Here is a 12,424-nt window from a genome sequence, read left to right as displayed (position 1 = left end):
AATTAAAATAGATAGATAGATAGATAGATAGATAGATAGATAGATAGATAGATAGATAGATAGATAGATAGATAGATAGATAGATAGATAGATAGATCACTTTTGTAATAATTCAATTTAATACAGTGCAGACCTCACGATGTTGCCACAAGGTGGAGTCTGTGTGTTTGATAGGAAGTTTTCTTAACAAACGCTCTTATTTAAATGCACATCAGAATGTGGTTTCATCTTTCACGTTCATTTTCTCTTGTAGCTGCACACTCACTAAATAAAATACCCTCCCTCCCACAGCCAGTACAAGAGTAGAGTGGTGTGAGGCACCGTACAGAGACGTGACATGCATACAGATGCTGAGACGAGCTGACTGAGGCGGTACGTTTTCAAAAGGAGCGTTTTTGTACCTTATTTGGGGTACATATTAGTGCTGCCCCAGAGATAGCGTTTTTTTTTCTGAGAGTATAAATTGATAGAGGGCTATTTTGGCTTCCACCAGTAAACACTTACTCAGCAACCATCCAGAAACACCTATCTTATCACATAGAAACCATCCAAAACATGATAACAACCTCATAGAAATACCGTGGTAACCACCCACAACACTAGCATCATAACAATAGACAAGCAGAAGTCACATCAAATGCAAATCACTGCAACAGAGTGTAGAAATGTTGATTTACATTACTACAATGCAAAAAAATAAATGGTTGAGAACAGGCAAATTGATGTATGAGGGGCCGTACATTTGATAGAGGGCTATTTTGGCTTCCACCAGTAAACACTTACTCAGCAACCATCCAGAAACACCCATCTTATCACATAGAAACCATCCAAAACATGATAACAACCTCATAGAAATACCGTGGTAACCACCCACAACACTAGCATCATAACAATAGACAAGCAGAAGTCACATTTCCTTCAGAAAAATGTGCAAATCACTGCAACAGAGTGTGGAAATGTTGATTTACATTACTACAATGCAAAAAAATAAATGGTTGAGAACAGGCAAATTGATGTATGAGGGGCCGTACATGCCATAATTCATTCTGGCACTCTCACACACTTACATTCTCCTTACACATGCATACATTTCTACTCTCACACACATACATTCTCCTTTCACATACATGCATTTCTACTGTCACACACTTACATTCTCCTTACACATACAAACATTTCTACTCTCTCTCTCACACACACATGCATTCTCCTTTCACATACATACATTTCTGCTTTCACACACTTACATTCTCCTTTCACATACATACATTTCTGCTTTCACACACTTACATTCTCCTTTCACATACATAAATTTCTGCTTTCACACACTTACATTCTCCTTTCACATACATACATTTCTACTCTCTCACACACATACATACATACATTCTCCTTACACATACATATATTTCTGCTTTCACACATGTATATGCTCCTTTTACATACATACATTTCTACCTTGCTCAGCTCTTCCTCACAATTTTACAATGATGCTGTTCAAAGTCATCCTGTATTCTTTTCAAGTACATATTTTAAGTTTTTAATTTTAAAATATCATTATGTAACCTACGTGTTCTACAGATCTGTTTACAAGTGTTATGATACTGATTTTGATCGTATTTACAGGTCTCAATGCAAAGGAAATTTTCTACTGGCCCGGTTTGGCCAGTGGTTTAAATTTTTTACTTGCCCTGGCAAAATTTTCACAGGCCTCGCCACAATCAATCAATCAATAAATCAATAAATAAGACTTATTGTTTTCATTGTTGACTGTAACATTGTATTGTAATAAATGATAACCATTTTTGCACAAATAGGTACAATAGTTCAAAGATAAAACTGAAATGAACCATGCTTTTTCAGGTCTTTCAGGTAGGTCTAACTCTATTCCAGTTAAGGATGCACTGATTAGGATTTTTCGTGACCGATTCCAATTGACAATTTAAAAAAATATATATTTTTTTTACAATCAAATGAGCCGATTCCCATACTCGTTGTCAATTTATTTAGTTTTTTCATTACTTTTATTTATTTATTTTTACATTTATTAAATGTTTATTTTGCTCTGTTACTGGCCAAACTAACATTGAACAAACAAACAAACAAACAAAAATATATGCAACATGAAGCAACTGCACAAAACAAAAACATCAGACGGGCTGAATGAATATTTTATTATTACTCTTTATTATTATTAGTGTTTTATTACCTTAATTATATGTATGTCTGCACTATGACTGTAGGCTGTACTGGAAGCTCCTGACACCAAGACGAATTCCCTGTGTGTGTAACACACTTGGCAATAAAGCTCTTTCTGATTCTGATGAAAATGCAAATTCAATCTCTGAAACCAGGTGTCGCTTAAGTGCAAATAGCTATAGATTATATTTATAGCCACTATGTTAAAATAGCAGGGTATTCTGCTAATTCCTTATCGCAAATAGTGGCAATTATCTGCACCTCAGCATTGTAATACATTATAAAACAGTATGCAATAACTTATTGAGTGTAAATTTTAATTTTAATTCAAATTATTAAATGGATGCCACTATTGGGAAAAAAGCCCTCCCTACACCTACCCTAACCCTACCTGATACTTTATTTTCAACTTTTTGATTATTTCCTTCATTTTTATTAAAAATAAATGCTTTTCTGATGTTATTTGAAATTTGAAAAGGGAGAAAAAAAAGTTTGCCAAAAGGTAGATTCGAACCCGGGTCGATCGCGTCAAAAAGGAGTATGATACAAACTTTACCATCTGTGCCACTGAATCTGATGATTTATAACTGTCTTTTGTTATGATGACTAGCCCAATCACACTTTGGTGGGTGGAATTAATGTAAGCCTCTGCCAACAAGGTGGGCTAAACACAGTGGAGTCAGCTGTCTTAATCGTGGCTTGTGTACTGCAAACACATACCAGCTTCATCACTGTGTCTGTCAAGCAACTCTGTTCCCCTTTCGGGCTCTGTCTTTACATTTATTTTGAAAGATGAAGCTCGCGATTATGGTAAGGGGCATTACATTTCCGACGAGTGCTTGCGGTGCTCGGCCAATCACAATGCACTGGGTCAGCTGGCCAATCAGAGCAGACTGCGCTTGTCGGAAGGAGGGGCTTTGTAGAAAACGAAGCATTTGAGAGAGGCGGGGCATAGAGGACCTACAATAATGTACAGGATTTGAAAAATAATGTGTTTTTTGAACATTAAAGCATGTCAACATATTCTGTTACACCAAATACACAAACTAATGATCTTTAAAAAAGCATCATATGACCCCTTTAATATGTACTAAGGTAAGAGGAAAAAGAAAATGCAATCGAAACTTTTCTGAAGACAGTCAGTTCTCCTCAGAAATGCATCCATATTCATATTCAACCCCCACCCTAATTCCATAATTATGGTTTTCTTTCAGTATTTCGAGCAACGCAAACAATGAATGTGTTCTGTCTGGCAGGGGCAGGGGAAGCTGTTTTAGGTTGGAGGTACTATACGGGGGCACGATAGAGGCTATTTACACTAAGTGAAAATAGCAGTATTTTTTTGTGATATCATATGCTATTTACACAGTGCAAATAGCTATAGATTATATTTATAGCCACTATGTTAAAATAGCAGGGTATTCTGCTAATTCCTTATCGCAAATAGTGGCAATTATCTGCACCTCAGCATTGTAATACATTATAAAACAGTATGCAATAACTTATTGAGTGTAAATTTTAATTTTAATTCAAATTATTAAATGGATGCCACTATTGGGAAAAAAGCCCTCCCTACACCTACCCTAACCCTACCTGATACTTTATTTTCAACTTTTTGATTATTTCCTTCATTTTTATTAAAAATAAATGCTTTTCTGATGTTATTTGAAATTTGAAAAGGGAGAAAAAAAAGTTTGCCAAAAGGTAGATTCGAACCCGGGTCGATCGCGTCAAAAAGGAGTATGATACAAACTTTACCATCTGTGCCACTGAATCTGATGATTTATAACTGTCTTTTGTTATGATGACTAGCCCAATCACACTTTGGTGGGTGGAATTAATGTAAGCCTCTGCCAACAAGGTGGGCTATTTGCACTTAGTGTAAATAGACACTCCGATTTCTTTTTTTTTAAATTCCCAACAGTTAAAGTTGCCCAGAGAAAACACACCCAGCACACCCACTTCCGGCGCCTATGCTGTCTGTCTGGTAACTTACAGTATTTTCTCTGCTTGCGCGACTATTCTCTCCTCTTTGTGTCCGTCTTCAGTGCATCTGTCTTACAGATAATATATCATGATGATCACTACGTTTGTGTTACCAAATTGCAACCTGCCCGCGTTGTTTTTAACCTGGTCGTTTTTGATTAGTGTCAGTTTAAATGCCGGCTTTGCCAGATATTGAAAAACAAACAAAACAATCTAAAAATAAATAAACCGCAATGAGTCCAAATCTTGAGTTATGGAAACAATATAAAGATATCGCTGTCTCTAACTTGCAATCTCCCACTTTATTCACTTCCTAAATTAAGTGGGGGGAAAAATTCATAGACGCTTATAATACGTGTATCTGGCAACACAACTGAGGCCGAGTCTCAATCACAACTCCCTCAAGGGACGAGGCCATGTCACCTTTTCACGATGATGATTATATATATATATTCCATTATATATTCCATTATACTTAACTTAAATGATTTTAGCAAATGGCTGCAATATAACAAAGAGGGAAAAATTTAAGGGGGTTTGAATACTTTCCGTACCCACTGTACATACATTCTTCTCTTACACATATTTTCTTCAGACATACATACATTCTATATATATATGTATATATATATACTGTATATATGTATGTATGTGAAAGGAGAATGTATGTGTATGAGAGTAGAAATGTATGCATGCGAATGGAGAATGTAAGTGTGTGAAAGCAAAAATATATGTATGTGCAAGGAGAATGTAAGTGTGTGAGAGTGCCAGAATGAATTATGGCTTGTACGGCCCCTCATATTGATGCATTGATATTGTAAAAGGTCTTTACATTACAATGCAACAAATAACTAACAATAATGACAAAATAACAACAAAAGTTGAATTGAAGTTAGCAAACAGCAAAACATTAATCTTAGTACAGTAGCCACAAATGAACCAAGAATGAAAATTCGGTCATCATTTACTCACCCTGAAGTTGTTCCAAACCTGTATGAGTTTCTTTCTTCTGTTAAACACAAAAGAAGGTATTTTGAAGAATGTTGGTAATCACACAGTTGCCGGTAGCCATTGACTTCCATAGTATTTTTTTCTCCCATACTGTGGAAGTCAATGGCTACCAGCAACTGTTTGATTGCCAACTTTCTTCAAAATAGCCTCTTTTGTGTTCAACAGGTGAAAGAAAGGCATATAGGTTTGGAACAACTTGAGGGTAAATTATAACAACATTGACATTTTTTGGTTAAACTATCCCTTTAAGAATCACCAAAATAACTGTATACCTAGTGAGACATTGCTACTAGAGTAATATCTGTATTTAGTGTGTGCATGAGCGAGAAGATAAAGCGAGGCAGGCTCATACTCAGTCGCCACAGAAACTTGCTTTGATTATAATGATGATGACCAGATGATGTCCTTTTCAACATAATGGCTCTGTAGGCTGTTGTTAAGTGTGTTGCATTTGAAGACCACCATGCACACGCACGCACACGCACACGCACACACACACACACACACACACACACACACACACACACAGGTTTGTTTTTGTGAAAAGTGGGGACATTCCATAGGCGTAATGGTTTTTATACTGTACAAACTGTATGTGCTATTGCCCTACACCAACCCTAACCCTAAACCTACCCCTCACAGGAAACTTTGTGCTATTTCAGATTTTCAATACACTCCATTCTGTGATTTATAAGCGTTTTGAAAAGTGGGGACATGGGGTAATGTCCTGAAAAGTCACCTTCTCCTTGTAATACCTATGTCATACCTTTCTCATTATACAAATTTATGTCCTCATTTGTCACAAAAATGCACGCGCACACACACACACACACTCACACACACACACGGTGTTACAAAGTTGAGTTGGATTAACGTTATGTCCTCATTTGTCACAAAAATGCACGCGCACACACACACACACACTCACACACGGTGTTACAAAGTTGAGTTGGATTAACGGGAGCCAATCCAGTCACATGACATGACATGATGTGAAGATGTGAGGCGCTGTCTTTGTTTATTGCCCTTTTAGTATACAATGACACATACAGAGATGCCTGAAAAGCACGTTATTGTCCTTTTACCATGATTTTAAAGGGTAGTCTGTCATATCCACATACAATAGCCAAACGCTTTTGTGTTAAACAAAGGCTTTGAGTTCAGTAAAAGGTGCTAAAAGCATCAGTCACATTTGTCCAAAAATGTGTTTTGTACTTTGTTTTATTCAGACTTCAGCATTGATGTTTATTACATTCCTATTAGTGCTTCAACTAACGTCACAGTCTTGTAAAACGTGGTGCATTTGTGGGAGGGTGACAAAAATATGATGCATTTGCAAATTAGGCTTTACAAATATTAATTGCGACAACAACCCTTGACACCAATCTGCTTAGTTTGCTATAATTTTCCTTTTATATTCACTGCAAAATCTAATTTTATACAGACTGGTTTGCAAATTAGCCTTGCTTTCATGTTCAATATGTACTGTACAAGATTTAAAAAATGAGCTGATTTTCAGTGCATTTATCCAACTCAGATCTTTTTGTTTCTGTATTTCTTTTTCTTAAAGATGACACTCTTTAAGCATCCTCAAGTATGTGTTGATTACTAAGGCACATTTTGTGTAGGCAGTGATTGCTTGTCAAAAAAAATCCTCTAATATGCAGCACATAGCATGAATATCTAAATGCCAGTATCTTTATAGAGCTGGGTAGATTACTTACAAATCGTAATCCGCTACTGTTTCCAGATTGTAGTTAGTAACGTAATCTACCATGAACATGCATGCATTTCTAAAAACCTTGCACTGTTAAACTACATTTATGAAGGAGTTGTCCTGTTCATCTTCTCAGACATCCTCATTTGTCATTGACCAGCTACTCCCAATTTTCACATACCTCTTCAGTTCTTCCAGCCACATTACTAACTTGTGCCACTATTTGAGACATTACTGTGGCCTGAGAGAGAGAGAGAGAGAGAGAGAGAGAGAGAGAGAGGACAGAAACTCTGGAGCTGGAGGAAAATGTCAGAGAACAGTGATGGAGTTTTCCTCTCCACTGTGAACTCATTCTCTTTCCCTCTTTTTCACTCCCTTGATCTTCGTCTCTGTCTTTCATCATGAGCTCCTCCAGCATGTCTTAACTCACTCTCGGTTGTACGTGTGAGTCAGTCCACCTGTGACCTGCTCCTCTTTCACAACCCTTTCTTTTTTCTGTATCCCACTGTGTTCTGTGCTCCTGCTGGTTCTCCCTTTTTGTGTATCAGTTCAAGGTCCATTTCCCCTGTCACTATTTTCTCTTCTCTTTCACTCGCTTCACTTTCCTTTTCAACTGTTCTTTCATTCTCCTCGCACATCACAGACAGACAAGAAATGCCCATTGCGTCATGAAAAGGCTTTTGCTTTGGCATCAGTAGGTGTCCTTATGGAGATCACAGCAGTGAATGCACTATTTACCGGGTGAGAGGGCTTTGAAATGCTTTGTAGATAATGTAATTTCCATTTCCCATTTGATACATCGAGGTTAGGTATGTATCATTAAAGCACAGAACCTTTATGCAGTATGTGCTAAACTGATTATATTTATATAAGAACCATCTCACTGTAAACAGGGAGCAGCTATGATGAAAAATATATGAATCAAGCTTTTGGAGTCCTTTCACCTGAAAATTATTAAACGAAGGTATAGACAAGTCACATTTATTTATATAGCGTGTACAAAATGCAGATTGCAAGCAGCTTCACATGATGCTAAATTAATTATAAAACATTCAATTTAGCTATAAAGCAGCTCTACAGAAGACAATAGTGTCATTATTTGGCTCAAGTAATTCAATGTTGATTCAATTTAGTTTAATAACAGTGTCAATGTCCCAAAGTTCATTACGTAGGAAATAATTTCAAAGGCAGCTCTACAGAAGACAATAGTGGCATTATTCAGCTCAGATTCTGTGTTGAATCAATTTAGTTCAGTAACAAGTAAGTCTCAATGTTATGTTAATTCATTTTTTGATTTAACATTCAAAGCAGAAAAGTATTGAAAGCAGAGAATCAGGGCCTTTTTTATTTGAGGAAATTACCTGGGTGGTAATTTTCATAAAAGAAAATACATTTGGGCTATAAATACAAGTACGATTTGGAACAATTTTGGTTTAAAAATGGCTTTAAAAAGTCCCCAGGAAAAACACACCATAGTGATTGTTATTAGCAATAACACAACTATGCACTTGGACTTATCTAGTTTTAGCAAAATGTTCCATCTTTCCAAATAGAAATCTTTATCTCTCTCTGCTTGAAGCTGTAAGATTGAATGGCAGGTGAGAGAAGCAGCTTTATTTATTATCTGGGCTCCAGTGTTAAAAATTCTGCTCACACTATTGTTTTCCTCAGGATTAGCCGTTTTATACATTGCTGGAGCAAACACAAGGCCATTTGTATTCCAGCCATTTGTGTTATTAGCTTACCAGATTTGCGCTTAACATTGCATTTGCCTTTTGGATGATCAGAGGCACTAGCTGCCCAGCTTGAGCTGTGAGGGGGTTCGGGGGTTGGTGTTTTCTGTCCTCTCCTTTTCATTACTTTCTCATTTAGTTGGTATCACCATGGTCGAGTCCTGCAGCAGGATGTTTGCTCTTTGTGAGCAAACAGATTGAAGTCAAAGGTGTCTCTGCGTCTTCATGTCTTCTAATTGAAGAGGGGGATGGCTGAGAGAGCTTTCGGACACACTCATGCATCCACAATGGCACGGATGACAAATATATCTCACTTCTAATCTCTGAATCCATTTTATATCCAGGGCAAATAGATATGCAGACACACACACTCAGACAGGGATGAACAGGTGTCTCAAAATTACTAATTCTCAATTAGTAATTCCACCTTTTCCATTAAAAAATGCTTAAACATTCTTTAAATAAGATAAATGACTATGGTAAATTACTAATTATTTACTACAAATTGCATATAATTCTGGCAAGTGATTCTTATAAGCACAAACGTCAAAGTTTCTCAGGGGAATGGCATATTGGAATGCAGAATTACAAAAATTTTGTGAACTCTAAACAAAAAATAAATACACTTTTAATTATTTGAAAAAAAACTAAACAAAAAAAAACCTTTGTGCTGTGTTGAAAACTCTTTACCTAAAGGTAAAAAAGGGTCACAAATTTAAATAGCTTATAAATCTGTCATTATCACCAAATCTTGGATTCAATATTTTTATGCACCTTGGTTTTTGAGTGAAAAAAAGCATTATTTGTGGATAATTTAAGCAATATTCACTCAAAATCTGAGGTTCATAAGCTCAGTTCAATGGAGCCAACGATTAATCAGTCCCAAAAAGAACAACAAAACCTGTGCTAACTTAAAGAAAATAAGTTGATAAAAAATATTAAATTCAATATTTGGTGATAATATTGCATAACGAGAAATTTATAAGCAATTTTTTGTAGGCTGGGTATTTTTTGATTGGGAGTGCAACAAGTGTAACAAGCTTTTTAGAAAATCCCTAAAAAGTTTGGGAAGTTTTTATACTCTATCCAATGCGATAACATTAACTATAATTTTGGGGGGAAAATCTCCAGGTCCAAATGAAACACATGGGGGTTAAAGATGTTAAGATATTTTCACTTTTTTTGCAGTAATCAGATGCCCCTTCAACCTTATGATTGCCATCAGTGCCTTTAACTAACATGTTTTATTTTTTTATTTTTTTATAGATCTTAACGACACCTGGAACAAAGGAATACCAGCTAAATAAAACAAACAAAATATATCACACCTAAACTCCTCTAGCCATCTCTCTTTTTTTGATGGTATGATGGAACAGCTTCAACTCCAGATGAACTAATCTTGATTTAACAATATGCTGTGGATCACGTTCTCCACTGGGAGGCTGTTTTTGCGGCAAGAGCACATGGAGAGTAACGTAGTAATACTTTGATTCACAGACTCAATTTGTTTTTAATGAGCTGGAATGCCTTCTCTCTGCCAAGAATGAGAAGTTGAATGATGCTCAGCGAGCCATGCCCTTCAACACCTGCACACTCTCATAGAAGAGCACAGGTTTGCTTAGCAATCGAAGAGGAATGCTCATACTTAGAATTCTGCAGATGCAACAATTTCGTCTTTAGATTCCAATTTTTCTGCTTATTATCTCCAAGTTCTGAAGGAACGGGAGTCCCTTAGGAGATGCAGATGAGACCCATGTGAGGCTGTCGGGTTGGTCACAAGGACCTGTCTATTGGTTTGGTGCACAAAATGTCAAGGGCACTTGAAGGTTGAAGAAAAACAAGACTTGTGACCGTTTGAGAATGTCTAACTTTAGAGTAACATTAAGACATTGAGTGACTTTTGGAAATCGCATACAGAAAAAAGTCAATACAACAAAAAATGGCAGAGCTTGCTGGATACAATGGCAGCGAGAACTTTGTGTTCTCAACCGGTCTGCCTTTCAACTCTACTGGCGACTATGAGTATTACGAACCCGAACCCGATGCCAGCAAGATCATCATCCCCTCCATCTATGCACTGGTGTGCTGCGTCGGTGTCACGGGAAACGCCATGGTCATCTATGTCATCCTCAAGTACGCCAAGATGAAGACGGCCACCAACATCTACATTCTCAATCTCGCCATTGCGGATGAACTCTTCATGTTGAGTGTCCCCTTCCTGGCGACCTCGGCCGCGGTGCATCACTGGCCGTTTGGCTCGCTTATGTGTCGTTTGGTTCTCAGCGTGGACGGCATCAACATGTTCACGAGCATCTTCTGCCTGACCGTGCTCAGCGTGGATCGCTACATTGCAGTGGTGCACCCAATCAAAGCGGCTCGCTACCGTCGCCCAACCGTCGCCAAAGTGGTCAACGTTTGCGTGTGGGGACTTTCGCTGCTTGTAATTCTGCCCATCATCATCTTTGCAGACACGGTTCCGGCTCAGGACGGAGGAGTGGACTGCAACTTCCTATGGCCTGAGTCCTCGTGGTCAGAAGCGTTTGTGGTCTACACGTTCCTACTTGGTTTCTTGCTCCCCGTGGTTGCTATCTGTCTGTGCTACTGCTTGATTGTAGTTCGCATGCGAGCGGTGGGTCTAAAAGCGGGCTGGCTGCAGCGACGGCACTCTGAAAAGAAGATCACACGCATGGTGCTGCTAGTGGTGGCCGTTTTTGTGCTCTGCTGGATGCCGTTTTATATTGTGCAGCTGATTAGTGTGTTCCGCAAGCCGCCGAACCCCATGGTGACTCAGCTATTTGTCATTCTAAGCTACGCTAACAGCGGCGCCAACCCCATTCTCTACGGATTCGTGTCGGACAACTTCCGCCGTTCGTTTCAGCGTATCATTTGTTTCCGCTGGCTGGAGAATGGACTGGATGCTGAGCAGGTGGACTACTGTGCTGTTGCCCTGCGGCGTCAGAACACATGCGGCCCACCAGACTTTCCAAAGGAGTGCTTGGCCTCCGACATGGTGTTTCGTAATGGAACCTGTACCTCCCGTACAACCACTCTGTGAGAGGGTATTCAGTGAGAGTGTTAAGAGTTTAAAGGGATAGTTGACTCAAAAATAACGTTATTTACTCACTCTCATTTCTTTCCAAACCTGTACTAACAGTTTTGGTTATCAGTGAGGTTTATTTTTGGGTGAACTACCCCTTAATCATATCATTCATTGAAACACGAAGTGCAGTACCAATTGACCTATCGGTTAGCCCCTCCCCTCGAGCACAGATGAGCCAATGGCAGTCAAGTATCAGTTGCACGGGGACCGGAACTCGAACATCTTTAGATTTCAGCGCCATAGAGAAACATTGGAAGATTCTAAGCTTTCACTGGTTTGATGGTGTTTATGCTACAAAAATCGAAAAATGATGTGCCTGGGGTACTTGTAACACTGATTCCAGGTATCCCGAGCGGATAGGCAATAGGATTTATTTTATTACATTTCCTAAACCCAAACAAAACAGAGCAAAAATGTCCCTAAGCATTCACCCCCAATCCCAATGAAGACGAATAGTCTATCTTACCGATAGGTCAATTGGCAAATGATCATTACATTGGCTAAAAGCTCATAGCATTGGTTTTTAAGAAAAATTAACACAGAGGTAGACCATTCTGAGCAGTTGTAAGCACAATTACACATTTGGTCATACAAATAGAATAATTTCATTTACATTAAGTTAAAATTGTTACGGTTCCCCAACATTTTATGAACATGGCAATTCATACATTTCTTGTC

At 38.1% G+C, this 12,424-nt stretch overlaps 1 protein-coding gene across 1 annotated transcript; it reads left to right on the top strand.

The window, feature by feature from the left end:
- The first annotated feature begins 10,069 nt into the window (after positions 1-10,069).
- LOC107597921 (somatostatin receptor type 1-like) lies at positions 10,070-11,701 on the top strand. Its single transcript, XM_016289122.1, has one exon. The coding sequence runs from the start codon at positions 10,586-10,588 to the stop codon at positions 11,699-11,701; it is 1,116 nt and encodes a 371-aa protein (XP_016144608.1). The 5' UTR covers positions 10,070-10,585.
- The last annotated feature ends 723 nt before the right edge of the window (positions 11,702-12,424 follow it).

Source organism: Sinocyclocheilus grahami, unplaced genomic scaffold (genome assembly GCF_001515645.1).
Source record: "Sinocyclocheilus grahami isolate Dianchi unplaced genomic scaffold, SAMN03320097.WGS_v1.1 scaffold240.1, whole genome shotgun sequence".
Classification (NCBI taxonomy): Eukaryota; Metazoa; Chordata; class Actinopteri; order Cypriniformes; family Cyprinidae; genus Sinocyclocheilus; species Sinocyclocheilus grahami.
The sequence above is the reverse complement of the archived record's forward strand: the minus strand, read 5'-3'. Positions and strand labels throughout refer to the sequence as shown.

What these genes read in the sequence shown, in the direction of transcription:
- LOC107597921 (XM_016289122.1), top strand. Translation starts at nt 10,586, where the DNA reads ATGGCAGAGCTTGCTGGATACAATGGCAGCGAGAACTTTGTGTTCTCA.